The sequence below is a fragment of the Hyla sarda genome (genome assembly GCF_029499605.1).
Source record: "Hyla sarda isolate aHylSar1 chromosome 1 unlocalized genomic scaffold, aHylSar1.hap1 SUPER_1_unloc_2, whole genome shotgun sequence".
NCBI lineage: Eukaryota > Metazoa > Chordata > Amphibia > Anura > Hylidae > Hyla > Hyla sarda.
In genome coordinates, this window is record NW_026607581.1 from 763,274 (window position 1) to 786,896 (window position 23,623).

General features: G+C 46.9%; 1 protein-coding gene across 1 annotated transcript in view; it reads left to right on the top strand.

Annotated features, from left to right (window-relative positions):
- Positions 1-23,623, top strand: part of LOC130298083 (zinc finger protein 850-like) — an 89,586-nt gene that overhangs the window by 17,838 nt on the left and 48,125 nt on the right. The window contains exon 6 of the mRNA XM_056550976.1: positions 16,963-18,232. Coding sequence (XP_056406951.1) covers positions 16,963-18,232 — 1,270 coding nt within the window. The remainder of the gene's footprint in view (positions 1-16,962; positions 18,233-23,623) is intronic.

The window sequence follows — 23,623 nt, forward strand, 5'->3', positions numbered from 1 at the left end:
CTTCTGTTTATTTCTTTTACACAGGAAAAACTATTTTCAATCACTGAAAGGGGGTATTGACGTTCTAGTAGGCGTTGTTTTAATTCTTGCGCTTGTCTGTCAAGAGTCTGGGTTACTGTTTATTCTATTTAGGTGGATAAACTGGGAATAGGGAATGCTGTTTTTTATGTGCATTGGGTGGGAGCTATGATAGTGTAGAATGGCATTACGTGCGGTTGATTTTCGATAGCCCTGAGTAACCAGTGATCCATTCTCGATATACAACTGTACATCTAAAAATTCGAGTTCTGATCCACCAAATGTACTAGTAAACAGCATGTTTTCACTATTGCAGTCATTAAGGAACTGGACGAACTCAGAAAAAACAGATTGTGGTCTGTCCCATATGACTAGAACGTCTAAGGAACAACTTAATGTGTTTAACGTTGGGATTTGTCTCACAAAATGTAACAACGTTCGAAGATGGCCAGGAAGAGATTGGCATAAGTGCAGGAGACTGGCGTGCCCATAGCCGTGCTGGTCACCTGCCTCTTCCCTCCATGAATTCGTTATGGGATAGAATGAAATGTAAAGCCTCGCGGACAAAGGAAATTAATTATTCAGTTTTTTTCGGTCTCCTGGAGGACCTCGCGGACGGCTCGTACAACCACATCCCAAGGGATGCGGGTGTACAAGCTCTCCACATCAATAGAGGCAAGGTGAAAATTTTCCTTCCAATGGAAGACCCGGCAAAAGACCCAGAGGGGCAGAGGAAGGAAGAGAAGGAGGCACTGCAGTGAAGAGAAAGAGAGTCTCATAGAGGGACTAATTACAACTGTTGAATCCAGTACCGTTATCAACACCGCCGATGTCATTCTATCTAATGAGTGTACATCTCTCCTGTCTAAGGGCATCAATTTTGGACTGTGCAAACCTTTTGATTTCACACAGTTCGAAATTGACATGCATAAAGCAATTAGAAAAATAAACCTTTTCAAAATATTTGGCAAACAAGAAAAATCTACTACATGTAAATACTTCAAAAGAAGGTGAAGTACCAGCCATAATGGGTTCTCTGGGCTTTTCCCCAGTTAACACATTCACCACAGAGGAGCGTATCTGCCTAGATTTTATGTGCCAGTGTTAGGATTCGGCTAGCTGGATGTGGATCCTCTGTGTCAGTGAGGGATTGGCGTGGACCGTGTCGGTGGACCGGTTCTAGGGTTGCTACTGGTTTTCACCAGAGCCCGCCGCAAAGCGGGATGGTCTTGCTGTGGCGGTAGCAACCAGGTCGTATCCACCGGCAACGGCTCAACCTCGCTGACTGCTGAGAAGGCGTGGGACAGAAGGACTAGGCAGAGGCAAGGTTAGACGTAGCAGAAGGTCGGGGCAGGCGGCAAGGTTCGTAGTCAATCAGGATAGCTGGAGATCTGGAACACAGGCTTTGGACAACACTAAACGCTTTCACTGGCACAAGGCAACAAGATCCGGCAAGGAAGTGCAGGGGAAGTGAGGTAATATGGACAGGGAGCAGGTGGAAGCTAATTAGGCTGATTGGGCCAGGCACCAATCACTGGTGCACTGGCCCTTTAAATCTCAGAGAGCTGGCGCGCGCGCGCCAGGACGTGACAGCCGGGGACCTGGACAGGTGAGTGACTTGGGACGCGATTCGCGAGCGGGCGCGTCCCGCTATGCGAATCGCATCCCCGCCGGCAATGTCAGTGCAGCGCTCCCGGTCAGCGGGTCTGACCGGGGCGCTGCAGAGAGAGGAACGCCGCGAGCGCTCCGGGGAGGAGCAGGGACCCGTAGCGCTCGGCGTAACAGTACCCCCCCCCCTTAGGTCTCCCCCTCTTTTTGTCGGGATGTTTCTCCATCCGGGATGAGGCCTGTATGAGGGATTTTTGAGTCTCTTTCCAGATGGTGGAGAAGTCCCGGGAAATCTCATCAACAGCGGGCAAACCAGAAGGCATGGGAGTGGGGAGGGGGGGAAGAGGGTGAAGCTGGGCACGGGGCAAAGTGTTACTAGGACGGGGGCTATGAGGAGGAGACACAGCATAGTCCTGATAGGCCTTGGGGAGACCAGGTAAAGGAGGAGACACAGAGGTTTGACTGACGGGACTGGGAGCAGACGTGAGGCAATTTTTATGGCAAGAAGCACCCCAGCTCTTGATCTCCCCGGTGGTCCAATCAAGGGTAGGGAAGTGGCGTTGGAGCCATGGCAGACAAAGGAGGACTTCAGAGGTGCAGTTGGGCAAAACAAAAAGGTCAATTTTTTTCGTGATGCCGTCCAATGCTCATGAGCAGGGGTTCTGTGCGGTAACGCACAGTGCAGTCCAATTTCACTCCGTTGACCGAGGAAATGACGGCTTGACGAGACGGGTCACCGGGATGCAGAACTTATTCACCAAAGAGGCCAGAATAAAATTTCCAGAACTAGAGTCCAAGAAGACCGCGGCTGAGAAGGAGGAGTTGGCAGAAGGAGAAATCCGCACGGGCACGGTGAGACGTGGAGAAGCAGCCTTCGTACCAAGAGACGCCACACCCACGTGAGCTGGGTGCGTGCGTTTCCCAGACGTGGAGGGCGAATAGGGCAATCCACCAAGAAGTGTTCGGTACTAGCGCAGTACAGACATAAATTATTATCCCTACGGCGAGTCCTCTCTTCATGGGTCAGGCGAGACCGATCCACTTGCATAGCCTCCTCGGCGGGAGGCACATGGGTAAATTGCAAAGGATACTGTGAGAGAGGTGCCCAGAGATCAAGGTCTTTTTCCTGGCGGAGCTCCTGGTGTCTCTCAGAAAAACGCATGTCAATGCGGGTGGCCAAATGGATAAGTTCTTGCAGGTTGGCAGGAATCTCTCGTGCGGCCAGCACATCCTTGATGTTACTGGATTGGCCTTTTTTAGAGGTCGCGCAGAGAGCCTCGTTATTCAAAGATAATTCGGAAGCGAGAGTACGAAATTGGATGGCGTACTCGCCTACTGAAGAATTACCCTGGACCAGGTTCAGCAGGGCAGTCTCGGCAGAAGAAGCTCGGGCTGGTTCCTCGAAGACACTACGGACTTCAGCGAAGAAGGACTGGACAGTGGCTGTGGCAGGACCATTGCGGTCCCAGAGCGGTGTGGCCCAAAACAAGGCCTTTCCAGACAGAAGACTCACTATGAACGCCACCTTAGACCGTTCTGTAGGAAATTGGTCCGACAACATCTCCATATGTAGGGAACATTGAGACAAGAAGCCACGGCAGAGTCTAGAGTCCCCATCAAATTTGTCCGGCAGGGACAAGCGGAGGCTAGGAGCGGCCACTCGCTGCGGAGGAGGTGCAGGAGCTGGCGGAGGAGATCGTTGCTGCTGTAGCAGTGGCAGAAGTTGCTGTAACGTGGCGGTCAACCTGCGACAGCTGCTGTCCTTGTTGGGCAATTTGCTGCGATTGCTGGGCGACCACCGTGGGTAGGTCAGCGAGACTTGGCAGCGGCACCTCAGCGGGATCCATGGCCGGATCTACTGTTAGGATTCGGCTAGCTGGATGTGGATCCTCTGTGTCAGCGAGGGATTGGCGTGGACCGTGTCGGTGAACCGGTTCTAGGGTGTCTACTGGTTTTCACCAGAGCCCGCCGCAAAGCGGGATGGTCTTGCTGCGGCGGTAGCAACCAGGTCGTATCCACCGGCAACGGCTCAACCTCGCTGACTGCTGAGAAGACGTGGGACAGAAGGACTAGGCAGAGGCAAGGTCAGACGTAGCAGAAGGTCGGGGCAGGCGGCAAGGTTCGTAGTCAATGAGGATAGCAGGAGATCTGGAACACAGGCTTTGGACAACACTAAACGCTTTCACTGGCACAAGGCAACAAGATCCGGCAAGGAAGTGCAGGGGAAGTGAGGTAATATGGACAGGGAGCAGGTGGAAGCTAATTAGGCTGATTGGGCCAGGCACCAATCACTGGTGCACTGGCCCTTTAAATCTTAGAGAGCTGGGGAGCGGAGCCGCGCGCGCCAGGACGTGACAGCCGGGGACCGGGACAGGTGAGTAACTTGGGACGCGATTCGCATAACAGCCAGATGTCGGAAGACAAACCCATAAACCCAAATGAGTTTGAGGTAGAGGTTCCTCCATTCAAAGGTGGCAATCCTTCTAGGTATTCCCCCCCCCTATTCCTGCTGACAGTTCCCTGGATTTATTTAATCGAGCTGTCCGGCAGGAAGTGAAGACTATACCCTCAGCCCAAAAAGTAACCTTACCCCCAGTGAAGAACGCGCTCTTAATTGGCTATCTTCCAGATCTGATTTGAAAATCGACAAAGGTGGCGGCAAAGTTGTGATGACAGCCGCCTACTATCTTGATGAAACTAAAAGATTACTGGGAGATAGATCCACTCAGAAGCCCCTTCCATGTAATCCCACCAGAAAAACCTTAAGTGCTTTACGCACATTTTTAAGAATAAAATGTGAACAAAGTTTAATAACACAACGTATGGCTGAAAAACTTTTGCCCACTTTACCAAAATTTTAGAAAATTGAATTTTCTACCCAAGATTCACAAGTCGCAGAGCCGACCCCCCCGGACACCCCATTGTGGCGGGGATCGGCTCTGCGACTGAATCGTTATCTCAATATCTTGAGTGGTTGTTAAAACTCTTTTACAGGTCACCCCTACATACATTCAAGGGGTACACCACTGGAAAAAAAATGTTTTTAAATCAACTGGTGCCAGAAAGTTAAACAGATTTGTAAGTGACTTCTATTAACCTTCTTATCGGTTATCCCGAGCGTGACTCGGGGTTAATTTTCCCTGCCAGGAGTCACGCTTGGGGTAGCATTGCAGAGTTGCTGGGGTAATAAGGCTGCACGATATATCACAAAAGCAATCGAATCGTGATTTTTGCTTTTTGCGATATAGCGATACGGCCCCCCGGGAAAACATCCAATTATCTGCTCCGGTCAGCTCCTGTGGTGGGGCCGGCCAGAGCAGGTAAAGACAAATCTAAATACTAAAAGTCAGTGTTTCCCAACCAGGGGGCCTCCAGTCCGGGCATGCTGGGAGTAGTAATTTCACAACAGATGGAGGCACCCTGGTAGAAAAACACTGAGCTAAGTGTAAAAGGCCACTGGGAGGAAAATAAAAAACCTTCTGCTTACCTAATCCCGGTCCCTGCAGATGCCGTTCCCCTCTGTGCGCTCCGGTCCCTGCTCTCTTCATTATTCAACTTGTAGGACCTTTCCCTTTTCAGACAATCACCGGCCGCAGTGGTGTCACTTGTCAAGCCAGTGATTGGCTGAAGGGGAAAGGACTTGTTCGGCAGCAAATACACTAGGTTTGAAATCTGCACGACAAACCTAGTGTATGTTACTACAGGACAAGAAGGTGAGAAGGGGGATGAATGTGACAAAGGGGGGGGAGGGGAATGTGACATGGAGGGAGGAAGAATGTGACAAAGGGGGGGGGGAAGAATGTGACAAAGGGGGGGATGTGACAAGGGGGGGGATGTGAAATGGGTGGTGGGCATAAAATGGGTAGGTACATATCAAATTTCCATGCAAAAAATTGTACCACTTTTGGTACAAATTTCCTGACCTAATCATACCGCCAGGGAGGTTAAAAAATCTTAATCCTTCCAGTACTTTTTAGGGGCTACATACTACAGAGGAAATGCTTTATTTTTTAGATTTCTCTGATGTCATGACCACAGTGCTCTCTGCTGACCTCTGCTGTCCATTTTAGGAAATGTCCAGAGCAGGAGAAAATCCCCATAGCAAACATATGCTGCTCTGCACAGTTCCTAAAATGGACAGCAGAGGTCAGCAGAGAGCACTGTGGTCATGACATCAGAAAAATCTAAAAAGTAAAGCATTTCCTCTTTAGTATACAGCCCCTAAAAAGTACTGGAAGGATTAAGATTTTTTAATAGAAGTAATTTACAAATCTGTTTAACTTTCTGGCACCAGTCGATTAAAAAAAAAAAAAGTTTTCCACGGGAGTACCCCTTTAATGACACCAGTGATTTTCTTTTTCATTTTGAGGGCTTCCATTGGCAGGAAAATTTTCACCTTGCCTCTATTGATGTGGAGAGCTTGGGATTCCGGTGTATAAGCTGTCCGCGAGGTCCTCCAGTAGACCGAAAAAACTGAAGAATTAATTTCCTTCTTCCACGAGGCTTTACATTTCGTTCTATCCCATAACGTATTCATGGAGGGAAGAGATTGGTATAGGCAGGTGACTGGCACGGCTATGGGCACGCCGGTCTCCTGCACGCTGGTCTCCTGCACTTATGTCAATCTCTTCCTGGCCATCTTTGAACGTCGTTACATCTTTTGTGAGACAAATCCCTACGTTAAACACATTAAGTTGTTCCTTAGACGTTCTAGTCATATGGGGCGGCCCACAATCTGTTTTTTCTGAGTTCGTCCAGTACCTTAATGACTGGAATAGTGAAAACCTGCTGTTTACTAGTGCATTTGGTGGGTCAGAACTCGAATTTTTAGATGTACAGTTGTTTATCGAGAATGGATCACTGGTTACTCAGGGCTATCGAAAACCAACCGCACGTAATGCCATTATACACTATCATAGCTCCCACCCAATGCACGTAAAAAACAGCATTCCCTATTCCCAGTTTATCCGCCTAAAAAGAATAAACAGTAACCAAGACTCTTGACAACCAAGCGCAAGAATTAAAACAACGCCTACTAGAACGCCAATACCCCCTTTCAGTGATTGAAAATAGTCTTTCCCGTGTAAAAGAAATAAACAGAAGAGATTTATTGAGAAAAAAAACTTGACACTCTACACAAGAAAGAAGGTTCAGCTTTTCTTTAAATAATTCTAATGTAAATCATGTAGTTGCTAGGACCATCCACAAGCATTGGTATATGCTGGAAGCAGACACTGATTTACAACCAGTGGCTGCCTCCAAACCCCTTATTACATATAGAAAAAACATAACTTTAGGTGATGGATTAAAACATACCATGTCAAAAAAGATAAGAGAAGAAGAACCTACGAATTCTAAATGGCTTACAAAACACTCCGAGAGGAAATTATCGGTGCGGTAACTGCTCTTTCTGCTCATACAATATCTCTAGCAGACAAATCAGCCTAGGAGGTCGCACTCACATAGTGAATAACCTCATTACCTGTCGTATATCACATGTCGTGGATTCCCTGTTTTGTCCATGTGGTAACTACTACGTGGGCAGAACCATACGTCCACTTTATGTTCGGATCCTTGAACATTTCCGATCCATAAAAACGAGCACTGACGCACCCAGATTAATTGCTCATGTCCGCGATGCACACAAAGGGGATCCTACCTGCTTGAAATTCACAGGCTTGGAAAGAGTTAATCCCCAAGTGCAGGGCAGAGATCGAAACAATCTCCTACTGAAAAGGGAAGCCCGTTGGATCATCAAACTCGATGCAACCGGAGCCCTGGGCCTGAATGACCGTTTTGAATTGCTTCCTTTCTTATAAATGTTCAGTATTATCAATGATACTCACTGTTTTGTTAATCTCGTCTTTGTTTCTGTACCTTCCACACCTCATCACATGACTTTGTTATTTGTTTAAGGGTTGCTATGACTACACTTCCGACGTGACCAACGTACTTAATCCAGGTGCGTGCGTCCATGCCGGTGTATCGGCTTGTGGAAGCGCCTGCTGTGCGCGAAACAGTAATGTCCCGAGACCTCTTCCTCTGATCCCTGCCCGCTGCAACCTTGTCAATGCACCGAATACTACAGGGTGGGCCATTTCTATGGATACACCTTAATAAAATGGGAATGGTTGGTGATATTAACTTCCTGTATGTGGCACATTAGTATATGTGAGGGGGGAAACTTTTCAAGATGGGTGGTGACCATGGCGGCCATTTTGAAGTCGGCCATTTTGAATCCAACTTTTGTTTTTTCAATAGGAAGAGGGTCATGTGACACATCAAACTTATTGGGAATTTCACAAGAAAAACAATGATGTGCTTGGTTTTAACATAACTTTATTCTTTCATGAGTTATTTACAAGTTTCTGACCACTTATAAAATGTGTTCAATGTGCTGCCCATTGTGTTGGATTGTCAATGCAACCCTCTTCTCTATATACTGCTATATACTACTATATACACCGCAGGAGCAATGCTAGCACAGGCTTCCAGTATCCGTATACACTGCTATATACTACTATATACACCACAGGAGAAATGCTAGCACAGGCTTTCAGTATCCGTATACACTGCCATATACTACTATATACCCCGCAGGAGAAATGCTAGCACAGGCTTCCAGTATCCGTATACACTGCTATATACTACTATATACACCACAGGAGAAATGCCAGCACAGGCTTCCAGTATCCGTATACACTGCTATATACTACTATATACACCGCAGGAGAAATGCTAGCACAGGCTTTCAGTATCCGTATACACTGCCATATACTACTATATACCCCGCAGGAGAAATGCTAGCACAGGCTTCCAGTATCCGTATACACTGCTATATACTACTGTATACACTGCAGGAGAAATGCTAGCACAGGCTTCCAGTATCCGTATACACTGCTATATACTACTATATACACTGCAGGAGAAATGCTAGCACAGGCTTTCAGTATCCGTTTACACTGCCATATACTACTATATACCCCGCAGGAGAAATGCTAGCACAGGCTTCCAGTATCCGTATACACTGCTATATACTACTATATACACCACAGGAGAAATGCTAGCACAGGCTTCCAGTATCCGTATACACTGCTATATACTACTATATACACCGCAGGAGAAATGCTAGCACAGGCTTCCAGTATCCGTAGTTTCAGGTGTTGCAGAATGGGCAAAACTAAAATTAGAACAGGACCCTCAGTTTCCACAGAAGATTTTGTTCAGTGATGAGGAAACTTTTATGTGAATGGTGAAGTTAACAAACAAAACCACCGCTATTGGTCTGACACTAACCCACTTTGGATAGATCCCTCCAAGACTGTTGGAACACAAAAATTGATGGTATGGTGTGGTATATGGGGCACAAAGATAGTAGGGCCATTCTTCATCAACGGAAACCTCATGGCTACTGGATATGCGAAATTGCTACATGATGATGTGTTTCCCTCTTTATGCACTGAAGCTGAACGTTCCCTGAGTTTTTCCAGCAAGATGGTGACCACCACATTATGGGTGTCAGGTCCGAGCATTCCTTGATGAACAGTTTCCTGGAAAGTGGATTGGTCGTCGTGGGCCAGTTGAATGGCCCCCAAGGTCTCCCGATCTGACCCCCTTAGACTTTTATCTTTGGGGTCATCTGAAGGCAATTGTCTATGCTGTGAAGATACGAGATGTGCAGCACCTGAAACTACGGATACTGGAAGCCTGTGCTAGCATTTCTCCTGCGGTGTATATAGTAGTATATAGCAGTGTATACGGATACTGGAAGCCTGTGCTAGCATTTCTCCTGCGGTGTATATAGTAGTATATAGCAGTGTATATGTATACTGGAAGCCTGTGCTAGCATTTCTCATGCGGTGTATATAGTAGTATATAGCAGTGTATATGGATACTGGAAGCCTGTGCTAGCATTTCTCCTGCGGTGTATATAGTAGTATATAGCAGTGTATATGTATACTGGAAGCCTGTGCTAGCATTTCTCATGCGGTGTATATAGTAGTATATAGCAGTGTATACGGATACTGGAAGCCTGTGCTAGCATTTTTCCTGCGGTGTATATTGTAGTATATAGCAGTGTATACGGATACTGGAAGCCTGTGCTAGCATTTCTCCTGCGGTGTATATAGTAGTATATAGCAGTGTATACGGATACTGGAAGCCTGTGCTAGCATTTCTCCTGTGGTGTATATAGTAGTATATAGCAGTGTATACGGATACTGGAAGCCTGTGCTAGCATTTCTCCTGCGGTGTATATAGTAGTATATAGCCGTGTATACGGATAGTGGAAGCCTGTGCTAGCATTTCTCCTGCGGTGTATATAGTAGTATATAGCAGTGTATACGGATACTGGAATCCTGTGCCAGCATTTCTCATGCGGTGTATATAGTAGTATATAGCAGTGTATATGGATACTGGAAGCCTGTGCTAGCATTTTTCCTGCGGTGTATATAGTAGTATATAGCAGTGTATACGGATACTGGAAGCCTGTGCTAGCATTTCTCCTGCGGTGTATATAGTAGTATATAGCAGTGTATACGGATACTGGAAGCCTGTGCTAGCATTTCTCCTGCGGTGTATATAGTAGTATATAGCAGTGTATACGAATACTGGAAGCCTGTGCTAGCATTTCTCCTGCCGTGTATATAGTAGTATATAGCAGTGTATACGGATACTGGAAGCCTGTGCTAGCATTTCTCCTGCGGTGTATATAGTAGTATATAGCAATGTATACGGATACTGGAAGCCTGTGCTAGCATTTCTCCTGCGGTGTATATAGTAGTATATAGAAGTGTATACGGATACTGGAAGCCTGTGCTAGCATTTCTCCTGCGGTGTATATATGTTACGCCGAGCGCTCCGGGTTCCCGCTCCTCCCCGGAGCGCTCGCTTCACCTCCTCCGCTGCAGCGCCCCGGTCACGTCCTCTGACCCGGGGCGCTGCGATCCTGCTGCTAGCCGGGATGCGATTCGCGATGCGGGTAGCGCCCGCTCGCGATGCGCACCCCGGCTCTCCTACCTGACTCGCTCCCCGTCTGTTCTGTCCCGGCGCGCGCGGCCCCGCTCCCTAGGGCGCGCGCGCGCCGGGTCTCTGCGATTTAAAGGGCCACTGCGCCGCTGATTGGCGCAGTGGTTCCAATTAGAGTTATCACCTGTGCACTCCCTATATTACCTCACTTCCCTTGCACTCCCTTGCCGGATCTTGTTGCCTTAGTGCCAGTGAAAGCGTTCCTTGTGTGTCCCTTGCCAGTGTTTCCAGACCTTCTGCCGTTGCCCCTGACTACGATCCTTGCTGCCTGCCCCGACCTTCTGCTACGTCCGACCTTGCTTCTGCCTACTCCCTTGTACCGCGCCTATCTTCAGCAGCCAGAGAGGTGAGCCGTTGCTAGTGGATACGACCTGGTCACTACCGCCGCAGCAAGACCATCCCGCTTTGCGGCGGGCTCTGGTGAAAACCAGTAGTGGCTTAGAACCGGTCCACTAGCACGGTCCACGCCAATCCCTCTCTGGCACAGAGGGTCCACTACCTGCCAGCCGGCATCGTGACAGTAGATCCGGCCATGGATCCCGCTGAAGTTCCTCTGCCAGTTGTCGCTGACCTCACCACGGTGGTCGCCCAGCAGTCACAACAGATTGCGCAACAAGGCCAACAGCTGTCTCAACTGACCGTTATGCTACAACAGTTGCTACCACAGCTTCAGCAGTCATCTCCTCCGCCAGCTCCTGCACCTCCTCCGCAGCGAGTGGCCGCTCCTGGGATACGCTTATCCTTGCCGGATAAGTTTGATGGGGACTCTAAGTTTTGCCGTGGCTTCCTTTCCCAATGTTCCCTGCATCTGGAGATGATGTCGGACCTGTTTCCCACTGAAAGGTCTAAGGTGGCGTTCGTAGTCAGTCTTCTGTCCGGAAAAGCCCTGTCATGGGCCACACCGCTCTGGGACCGCAATGACCCCGTCACTGCCTCAGTACACTCCTTCTTCTCGGAAATCCGAAGTGTCTTTGAGGAACCTGCCCGAGCCTCTTCTGCTGAGACTGCCCTGTTGAACCTGGTCCAGGGTAATTCTTCCGTTGGCGAGTATGCCGTACAATTCCGTACACTTGCTTCAGAATTGTCCTGGAATAATGAGGCCCTCTGCGCGACCTTCAAAAAAGGCCTATCCAGCAACATTAAAGATGTTCTGGCCGCACGAGAAATTCCTGCTAATCTACATGAACTTATTCACCTAGCCACTCGCATTGACATGCGTTTTTCTGAAAGGCGTCAGGAACTCCGCCAAGATATGGACTCTGTTCGCACGAGGCGTTTCGTCTCCTCGGCTCCTCTCTCCTCTGGTCCCCTGCAATCTGTTCCTGTGCCTCCCGCCGTGGAGGCTATGCAGGTCGACCGGTCTCGCCTGACACCTCAAGAGAGGACACGACGCCGTATGGAGAACCTCTGCCTGTACTGTGCTAGTACCGAACACTTCCTGAGGGATTGTCCTATCCGTCCTCCCCGCCTGGAAAGACGTACGCTGACTCCGCACAAAGGTGAGACAGTCCTTGATGTCTACTCTGCTTCTCCACGTCTTACTGTGCCTGTGCGGATGTCTGCTTCTGCCTTCTCCTTCTCTACAGTGGCCTTCTTGGACTCTGGTTCTGCAGGAAATTTTATTTTGGCCTCTCTCGTCAACAGGTTCAACATCCCAGTGACCAGTCTCGCCAGACCCCTCTACATCAATTGTGTAAATAATGAAAGATTGGACTGTACCATACGTTTCCGCACGGAGCCCCTTCTTATGAGCATCGGATCTCATCATGAGAGGATTGAACTTTTGGTCCTCCCCAATTGCACCTCGGAGATTCTCCTTGGACTTCCCTGGCTTCAACTTCATTCCCCAACCCTGGATTGGTCCACTGGGGAGATCAAGAGTTGGGGGTCCTCTTGTTCCAAGAACTGTCTAAAACCGGTTCCCAGTAACCCTTGCCGTAACTCTGTGGTTCCTCCAGTAACCGGTCTCCCCAAGGCCTATATGGACTTCGCGGATGTTTTCTGCAAAAAACAAGCTGAGACTCTACCTCCTCACAGGCCTTATGATTGCCCTATCGACCTCCTCCCGGGTACTACTCCACCCCGGGGCAGAATTTATCCTCTCTCTGCCCCAGAGACTCTTGCCATGTCCGAATACGTCCAGGAGAATCTAAAAAGGGGCTTTATCCGTAAATCCTCCTCTCCTGCCGGAGCCGGATTTTTCTTTGTCTCCAAAAAAGATGGCTCCCTACGTCCTTGCATTGACTACCGCGGTCTTAATAAAATCACGGTTAAGAACCGCTACCCCTTACCCCTCATCTCTGAACTCTTTGATCGCCTCCAAGGTGCCCACATCTTCACTAAATTGGACTTAAGAGGCGCCTATAACCTCATCCGCATCAGAGAGGGGGACGAGTGGAAAACGGCATTTAACACCAGAGATGGACACTTTGAGTATCTGGTCATGCCCTTTGGACTGTGCAATGCCCCTGCCGTCTTCCAAGACTTTGTCAATGAAATTTTTCGTGATCTATTATACTCCTGTGTTGTGGTATATCTGGACGATATCCTAATTTTTTCTGCCAATCTAGAGGAACACCGCCGGCATGTCCGTATGGTTCTTCAGAGACTTCGTGACAACCAACTCTATGCCAAAATTGAGAAATGTCTGTTTGAATGCCAATCTCTTCCTTTTCTAGGATATTTGGTCTCTGGCCAGGGACTACAGATGGATCCAGACAAACTCTCTGCCGTCTTAAATTGGCCACGCCCCTCCGGACTCCGTGCTATCCAACGCTTTTTGGGGTTCGCCAATTATTACAGGCAATTTATTCCACATTTTTCTACCATTGTGGCTCCTATCGTGGCTTTAACCAAGAAAAATGCTGATCCCAAGTCCTGGCCTCCTCAAGCAGAAGACTCCTTTAAACAACTCAAGTCTGCCTTTTCTTCGGCTCCCGTGCTCTCCAGACCTGACCCTTCCAAACCCTTCCTATTGGAGGTTGATGCCTCCTCAGTAGGAGCTGGAGCTGTTCTTCTACAAAAAAATCCTTCCGGGCATGCTGTCACTTGTGGTTTTTTCTCTAGGACCTTCTCTCCAGCGGAGAGGAACTACTCCATCGGGGATCGAGAACTTCTAGCCATTAAATTAGCACTTGAGGAATGGAGGCATCTGCTGGAGGGATCAAGATTTCCTGTTATTATCTACACCGACCACAAGAACCTCTCCTACCTCCAGTCGGCCCAACGGCTGAATCCTCGCCAGGCCCGGTGGTCTCTGTTCTTTGCCCGATTTAATTTTGAGATCCACTTTCGTCCTGCCGATAAGAACATTAGAGCCGATGCTCTCTCTCGTTCCTCGGATGCCTCAGAAGTTGATCTCCCTCCGCAACACATCATTCCACCTGACTGCCTGATCTCCACTTCTCCTGCCTCCATCAGACAGACTCCTCCAGGAAAGACCTTTGTTTCTCCACGCCAACGCCTCGGAATCCTCAAATGGGGTCACTCCTCCCATCTCGCAGGTCATGCGGGCATCAAGAAATCTGTGCAACTCATCTCCCGCTTCTATTGGTGGCCAACTCTGGAGACGGATGTTGGGGACTTTGTGCGAGCCTGCACTATCTGTGCCCGGGATAAGACTCCTCGCCAGAAGCCCGCTGGTTTTCTTCATCCTCTGCCTGTCCCCGAACAGCCTTGGTCTCTGATTGGTATGGATTTTATTACTGATTTACCCCCTTCCCGTGGCAACACCGTTATTTGGGTGGTCGTTGATCGATTCTCCAAAATGGCACATTTCATTCCTCTTCCTGGTCTTCCTTCTGCGCCTCAGTTGGCTAAACAATTTTTTGTACACATTTTTCGTCTTCACGGGTTGCCTACGCAGATTGTCTCGGATAGAGGGGTCCAATTCGTGTCTAAATTCTGGAGAGCTCTCTGTAAACAACTCAAGATTAAATTAAATTTTTCCTCTGCATATCATCCCCAGTCCAATGGACAAGTAGAAAGAATTAACCAGATCCTGGGTGATTATTTGCGACATTTTGTTTCCTCCCGCCAGGATGACTGGGCAGATCTCCTTCCATGGGCCGAATTCTCGTATAACTTCAGGGTCTCTGAATCTTCCTCCAAATCCCCATTTTTCGTGGTGTACGGCCGTCACCCTCTTCCCCCCCTCCCTACCCCCTTGCCCTCTGGTCTGCCCGCTGTGGATGAAATTTCTCGTGACCTTTCCATTATATGGAGAGAGACCCAAAATTCTCTCTTACAGGCTTCTTCACGCATGAAGAGGTTCGCGGATAAGAAAAGAAGAGCTCCCCCCGTTTTTTCCCCTGGAGACAAGGTATGGCTCTCCGCTAAATATGTCCGCTTCCGTGTCCCTAGCTACAAGTTGGGACCACGCTATCTTGGTCCTTTCAAAATTCTGTGTCAAATTAATCCTGTCTCTTATAAACTTCTTCTTCCTCCTTCTCTTCGTATCCCTAATGCCTTTCACGTCTCTCTTCTCAAACCACTCATCCTCAACCGTTTTTCTCCCAAATCTGTTCCTCCCACTCCTGTTTCCGGCTCCTCGGACGTCTTCTCGGTCAAGGAGATTTTGGCTGCCAAAAAGGTCAGAGGAAAAAATTTTTTTTTAGTAGACTGGGAGGGTTGTGGTCCTGAAGAGAGATCCTGGGAACCTGAGGACAACATCCTTGACAAAAGTCTGCTCCTCAGGTTCTCAGGCTCCAAGAAGAGGGGGAGACCCAAGGGGGGGGGTACTGTTACGCCGAGCGCTCCGGGTTCCCGCTCCTCCCCGGAGCGCTCGCTTCACCTCCTCCGCTGCAGCGCCCCGGTCATGTCCTCTGACCCGGGGCGCTGCGATCCTGCTGCTAGCCGGGATGCGATTCGCGATGCGGGTAGCGCCCGCTCGCGATGCGCACCCCGGCTCTCCTACCTGACTCGCTCCCCGTCTGTTCTGTCCCGGCGCGCGCGGCCCCGCTCCCTAGGGCGCGCGCGCGCCGGGTCTCTGCGATTTAAAGGGCCACTGCGCCGCTGATTGGCGCAGTGGTTCCAATTAGAGTTATCACCTGTGCACTCCCTATATTACCTCACTTCCCTTGCACTCCCTTGCCGGATCTTGTTGCCTTAGTGCCAGTGAAAGCGTTCCTTGTGTGTCCCTTGCCAGTGTTTCCAGACCTTCTGCCGTTGCCCCTGACTACGATCCTTGCTGCCTGCCCCGACCTTCTGCTACGTCCGACCTTGCTTCTGCCTACTCCCTTGTACCGCGCCTATCTTCAGCAGCCAGAGAGGTGAGCCGTTGCTAGTGGATACGACCTGGTCACTACCGCCGCAGCAAGACCATCCCGCTTTGCGGCGGGCTCTGGTGAAAACCAGTAGTGGCTTAGAACCGGTCCACTAGCACGGTCCACGCCAATCCCTCTCTGGCACAGAGGGTCCACTACCTGCCAGCCGGCATCGTGACAATATAGTAGTATATAGCAGTGTATACGGATACTGGAAGCCTGTGCTAGCATTTCTCCTGCGGTGTATATAGCAGTGTATACGGATACTGGAAGCCTGTGCTAGCATTGCTCCTGCGGTGTATATAGTAGTATATAGCAGTATATAGAGAAGAGGGTTGCATTGACAATCCAACACAATGGGCAGCACATGAACACATTTTATAAGTGGTCAGAAACTTGTAAATAACTCATGAAAGAATAAAGTTACGTTAAAACCAAGAACATCATTGTTTTTCTTGTGAAATTCCCAATAAGTTTGATGTGTCACATGACCCTCTTCCTATTGAAAAAAACAAAAGTTGGATTCAAAATGGCCGACTTAAAAATGGCCGCCATGGTCACCACCCATGTTGAAAAGTTTCCCCCCTCACATATACTAATGTGCCACAAACAGGAAGTTAATATCACCAACCATTCCCATTTATTAAGGTGTATCCTATAAATGGCCGTCCCTGTACAATAAAGATCCCTGAATGGTGAGTGCTGGCCGCTGTCTTTTCTTATATTTCTACATTTGAAATTCATCTCTTGTCTATGTGCACCAGGGCAGGTGCCTGAAGTGGATTGCTGTACTGGGACTGCTTTGCATACTTATAGTAGTGTACATGCCGGTGCCTCTGTATCTTAGTTTGGAATTACATTGTATTAATGTGCAGTAAAATATAAGATCGGTCCCACAAAAAACAAGCTCTCAAACCCAGTGTAGATGGAAAAATAAGAGTTATGGCTATGAGGAGAGGAGGAAAAAAAGAAAACACAAAAGCTTAAATGTCCTGGGTTGTTAAGGGGTTAATACTGATAATAAAATCTGTGTTATTCTCTGCAGATTCTTGTACCAGGAGATCAGAGGAGAATCTTATATCTTCAGATTATAAAGCAGATGATGATATCACACAAGATACATATGAAGAACATTCCATTATCCCAGATACACCCTCAGCCCTTCACAGCCAAGATCTGTCATCTCATCCTTATATACAGGTCCTGTCTTCTCACTCATCACAGGATGTTCAGCAAAATAAAGGTCACAGAAGGGGTGTTGGACATCAACGAGCTCATACAGTAAAGAAACCATATTCATGCTCCGAATGTGGGAAATGTTTTCCTTATAAATCACGTCTTGTTGTACATCAAACAAATCACACAGGAGAGAAGCCATTTTCATGTTCAATATGTGGGAAATGTTTTACTCAGAAATCAGAACTTGTTGTACATCAAATAACTCACACAGGGGATAAGCCATATTCATGCTCAGAATGTGGGAAATGTTTTACCAAGAAATGTAATCTTATTCAACATCAAATAACTCACACAGGAGAGAAGCCATTTTCATGCTCAGAATGTGGGAAATGTTTTACTTTTAAATCAAGTCTTGTTGTACATCAGAGAACTCACACAGGAGAGAAGCCATTTACATGTTCAGAATGTGGGAAATGTTTTACTCAGTCATCACATCTTATTGAACATCAAAGAACTCACACAGAAGAGAAGCCATTTTCATGTTCAGAATGTGGGAAATGTTTTACTCAGCAATCAAGTCTTATTCAACATCAAAAAACTCACACAGAGGAGAAGCCTTTTTCATGTTCTGAATGTGGGAAATGTTTTACTCAGCAATCAAGTCTTATTCGACATCAAAAAGCTCACACAGAAGAGATGCCATTTTCATGTTCTGAATGTGGGAAATATTTTACTTTTAAATCAAGTCTGGTTGTACATCAAAGAACTCACACAGGAGAGAAGCCAATTTCATGCTCAGAATGTGGGAAATGTTTTACTTTTAAATCAAGTCTTGTTGTACATCAGAGAACTCAAACAGGAGAGAAGCCATTTTCATGTTCAGAATGTGGGAAATGTTTTACTCAGTCATCACATCTTATTGAACATCAAAGAACTCACACAGAAGAGAAGCCATTCTCATGTTCAGAATGTGGGAAATGTTTTACTAAGAAATCCTATCTTCTTCAACATCAAAGAACTCACACAGGAGGCAAGCTGTTTTCATGTTTAGAATGTGGGAAATGTTTTGCTCAGAAATCAACTCTTCTTCAGCATCAAAGAACTCACACTGGGGAGAAGTCAACTCAGATCAATAAATGATGCAGATATCACATCTATATATTCACCATGTACATAGGATATCTGACATTTATACATATATCATATACTGCATCTCCAAACTTGTTACCAATTGTTAATAAAAGTTTTATTTCTTATATGATTTATTATTCTTTTATTCATCACCGCACACTGGACTTATAATAAATGTAATATTGTCCCTGACGTTGTATATAGGGAATGTAACGCGTCAGTGTTGTCCCCGCCCCCTTCTCATTATGATTATAGAGACTTTAATTCAAGGCATCAGACAGGATCCGCGCGTCTCCCTTGAAGATCGTCTCTTCTGAACATAAGACGCTGCAGATACTTTTATTTATCACAAACCCTAGACCAGCGTTTCCCGTCTTGACGTCTATTTTCGGTCTCAGATCATAAAATCCATTTTTCTATATGAGAAGTCGTCAATATCTCAGCGTCCCCCGGGTTCAGTAAACATCGGTGTAATTCTTTTCCTTTTCTTTGTCCTCCCCGGGGTATAAAATCCCTAGAGATCTGATCACATCTGGTACAAGATCTCTTTACTTCACACTTTGCGCCATTATTACACGGATTGAAGACCCAGTTACACGCTCGTAAATTCCCATATATGTCGTTGATTGGAAGGAAAAAGGTTCTTAAATCTTTATATTTAACCAAAAATTTTTTTTTTTTACAGTCCGTCCCTATCATAGTACGGAATTGTTATTTCTCTTCTATCCGATGGTTATTTAGTAATTTTGTTATGATTCAGAAGAGACCACGTGTCCCGTATAGACGCTCACCCTGAAGACATTAGACGGCGGTTTTGTGTTTCCGGATTTACACACTTATTATAAAGCTTTTCCTTCGTCTGGATTATTAGAGCTCGTTCGCTCTTCTTTTTTCTCATCCTCCCCTTTTATATTCCTCCTCATGATTTCCTCCCAAGGTTATCCTGCCTATGGCTGGCTTTACAAAGCAAGGCCAGTCATAGATCACTTAGGGGGCAAATTTTGGGAGGCCTATGTACCTAGAAGGGAGCTCTCTATAGAGGAGTCTCTTATCAGTTTTAGGGTGCATTCACACTGAGGAGCGCATGCTGAATCTCCAGTCGTGGAATTCAGCGAACAGGGAATCAGCCTGGCAGCCACCAACAGTTGTAGGACGGTGCGGCACTGCGCAGTCACCATTGGCAGCTATGCAATAATCGTGGAATTCTGCACAAAGAATGAACATGTTCTTTCTTTGTGCGGAACACTTTCAGCGGTGGAATTGTCCGCCGCTGAAATTCCACAGTGTGAACGGGTCTCGTGCAAGACCCATTCACACTGATGGTATCGTTCACTGCGCAGAATTCTACCCGAGGAATTCTGCAGGAATTGTGCAGTGTGAACTAATTTTTCGCCAGTACATTTCCTCGAAGCAGGCGCGGTATGGCGTGAAACTCTACAAACTTTGCGAGAGTACCTCTGAGTACACTTACAAGTTTAGAGTATATGAGGGACGAGATTCCCGTACTAAACCCCCAGAATGTCCCCCCACTCTGGTTGTTAGTGAGAAGCTTTTGTGGGACCTTGCGCACCCATTGCTGGATAAGGGTTACCACGTGTACGTGGATAACTTTTATACCAGCATCCCTCTCTTCACATCCCTGACCGCCAGATCCACATCCGCTTGTGGGACCGTGGAGAAGAATCAGAGGGGCATCCCTCTAAATTTTGTACAGACACCTATGCCCAATAGTGAGTCCCGTGCCCTGACCCATGATAACCTGTTGCTGGTCAGGTATAAGCATAAGAGGCATGTCCTTATGCTGACCACTATTCATGGTAATGGCAGCTCACCTGTCCCTGTGTGAGGTACTTCAACACTGGTCCTCAAGCCCGATTGTATTCTGGACTACAATCAGTATATGGGGGGATTTGATCTTTCTGATCAAGTCCTCAAGCCATACATGGCCATGCAGAAAACATGGGCATGGTACAAAAAGTTGTGGTCTACATGCATGGTACAGGTTCCCATGTACAACTCTTTTGTACTGTCCCAGTACGCTGACAACACAGGGACATTCCTCCAGTTCCAAGAAGAATTCCTAAGGGCCCTGATCTTTGGTGACCGGAAGAAGCATCTAATTGCGAAACGTTGGGTGACGGAGGTCCTTAGAAGGTGGAACTAACAACCTCTTGCTATGTGTATAAATGTATATGGCTGTTACTTTACTAAATATAGCCACTAGCTGGGACACTGTTGCTATTACAAAGTAGGCTCTTTATAGCCATCTGTATATATAGGTATTTCCTTGGTGATTAACCTCTTGTTCTATGGACCTCCGGTTGTGCATCTGTAGGACCATCTTGGTATTTTGTACCCCCCCCCCCCCCTTTTTTAAATGTTTTTAAATGTATGTCCTTTTTTCTAAAACAATAAAGTTTGAAATTTGTGTCCCTGAATACCCTGGTTTTTTCTTTGATGTTCTAATTTTGCATGGTATGGGAACATACAAACAAATGTTGGCACTTTGTATGCATGACCGGGAAAGAGCAGGCCAGATTTCCCAAGGAACTGGAGTTATAGGTGCCAGGATCGTCCCAGGCCAAAACTTTCCAGGTGAGGTCCCCCACACTGGAAAGAAGGGACGATCCTAGAAAAAATGTAGTGTGTGTCACAAGAGGGAGATACGGAAGGACAAGAGAAGAGGGGGATATGGAAGGGCAAGAGGGGGATACTGCAGGACAAGAGGGGGATACTGCAGGACAAGAGGGGGATACTGCAGGACAAGAGGGGGATACTGAAGGACAAGAGGGGATACGGAAGGACAAGAGGGGATACGGAAGGACAAGAGGGGGATATGGAAGGACAAGAGGGGGATACGGAAGGACAAGAGAGGGATATGGAAGGACAAGAGGGGGATACTGAAGGACAAGAGGAGGATACAGAAGGACACCACCACTCACTGTGACACTTGCCACGATCAACCGGGCCTCTGCATTAAGGAATGCTTCAGGGAGTATCACACTTCCATGGAGTACTAAATTTTGAATCCTATTCTCTTTAATTTCCTATAATTCCAAATTTTAACCCCATAAACCACAAAATTGCCCAAAAAACCCTTTCATCAAAGAAAAAAAAAAAACCCTGATAAGACCTCTGGAAGTATTTTTTTTCAAAAAATGGGTCCTGGGTCACTGAGTCACTATCATCGAAGGGCATTTATGTTGCCTCAAATAACAGAATAGGGACGGCCACACACATCACATTCCCAGAATGATGATTCACAGCATAGGGTTTGGGGCGGGCACACTTTTTAGTTTTGGCTATGCTCTGGTGTGCATCCGCACACCAAATATGAGGTATGTCCTTTCTCCGAAGAAATGTATTTACAAATGTTCTCCTATTACTACTTGTGAAATTGAAAAATTTGGGGTAACCCCAGCATTTTACTGAAAAAAAATAAAACATTTTCCTTTTCACATCCCACTTTAATGAACATTTATCAAACACCTGTGGGGTTTTAAGGCTCACTGGACCCCTTGTACGTGCCTTGAGGTGTGTAGTTTCCAAAATAGTATGCCATGTGTTTTTTGTTGTTGTTCTGGCTTCATAGGGGCTTCCTAAATGTGACATGCCCCCCAAAAACCATTTGAGCAAAATTTGCTTTCCAAAAGCCAAATGTGACTCCTTCTCTTCTGAGCATTGTAGTGCGCCCGCAGGGCACTTGATGTCCACGCATGGTGTATTTCCATATTCTTTTTTTTTTCTTAAATCAGAAATTTTTATTAAACAAGTGGGGTTCCTGCCAACAGCATGTTGAATACTAGCATTCAATCTGCTGGTGGAATATAGTCATTGGGATATTGAGAAGATATGGCAAACAATATAATCAAAGGGGGATTAATGTTGTGGAAACTAAACAGTTAATATCCTTAAAGTACAGAATTTGTTGAGTGGCTTTAATGGCTAAGCTATAAAGCCAAAACATTTAAAAGAGAAAATTGCCTAGCCTGTGCGGGTACCAGGCTCCACTTAGCTGCAGCACCCTTTCCTCTAAACCCTAGTACAGATCCAGAAGGTTTAAATTGTATGATGAAACTGTTCCAAAAAGCAAACAAACCTGATACTAACACAACCTGTCATACATTGAGTTTATTGTTTCCTCAGGTCCAGAGATCTCAGATACCCCCAGCGGTCATGACATTTTCTGGCAATTTTACTCTCTTTGCACTCCCAGAGAATGAGAGCGGTACAAACCTGGGATCGTTGCCTGATGACTACTGTATGGAGAGGATTAACACAATAGGGAAAGATGGTGGCTGGGTTGAGCATGATACCCAAAGGGCTGACGTCCGGTGGTTATGCGGAGATAAACGGCTAAGAGCTAGGATCCCAGCCAATGCCTGAGGGTACTGTGGTCCAACTGGCTATGCCCCTCCATAACCTGTCAGTCACCCTGGAAAAGAGGCCACTCACGTAGCCGAAAGGACACCTCTCCTAAAGGGTCTTTTGATTCTCAGGCATACATTGATGAGATAGGGGATCCACGTGGAGTACCTAATGAGTTTTAGGCCAGAGATGAAGTGGTAGCAGGGTTTGAGCCTCTGTTCTTTTGGTGGAGAACAGTAAACAAAAATGTTGACTGAATAAATTACATCTGCTATAACCAACAGAGGTTTGTACACTCTATAAGGGATGTAGTCAAAGGCTTAGCAGAATAATTGGCCCCCACCTCTTTGATGGCCTGGCAAAATAGGATTGCCCTAGATATAGTACTAGCAGAAAGAGGAGGGGTCTTCAGGATGTTTGGCAGTATGTGTTGTACCTTTATTCCCAACAATACAGCTCCAGGAGGAATCGTGACCAGAGCAATCGAAGGAATGACTGCATTATCAAATGAGATGGCCAAGAACTCCGGAATAAGTCACCCATTCACCGACTGGCCTGAGGGATGGTTGGGAAGATGGACTGGATTGGTGACGTCTTCCCTCATCTCCATCACGATTGTGTTGGCCATCTTGGTGACCTGTGGATGTTGTTGCATTCCCTGCATCCGAGGACTATCTCAAAAACTGATTGAGACTGCTGTGACAAGAACTATATACCAAACTATTCCTCTAGAAGAAGATGTCTATGATGATACTCCCTCTCTATGAAGGAATGTCCAAAAACCCAGCTGAGGAAGGGACTTATGCTGAGATGAACTGAGAGAGTGAACATAGATATCAGAGGAGGGAATGTTGGTAACATTATATTTTGATATCAATGTTCTCTGTATATATATATAGTGTGGCAAGGAAAGGGTGTATTTCCCTTGCTAACTCTGGAGAATACTCCACCTGTGGCCTAATTAATGAGGCGTGTTACCTAAATGAGGACCCTGTTTAGGTAACACGCAGAAGGCGCTGCGAGTGGTC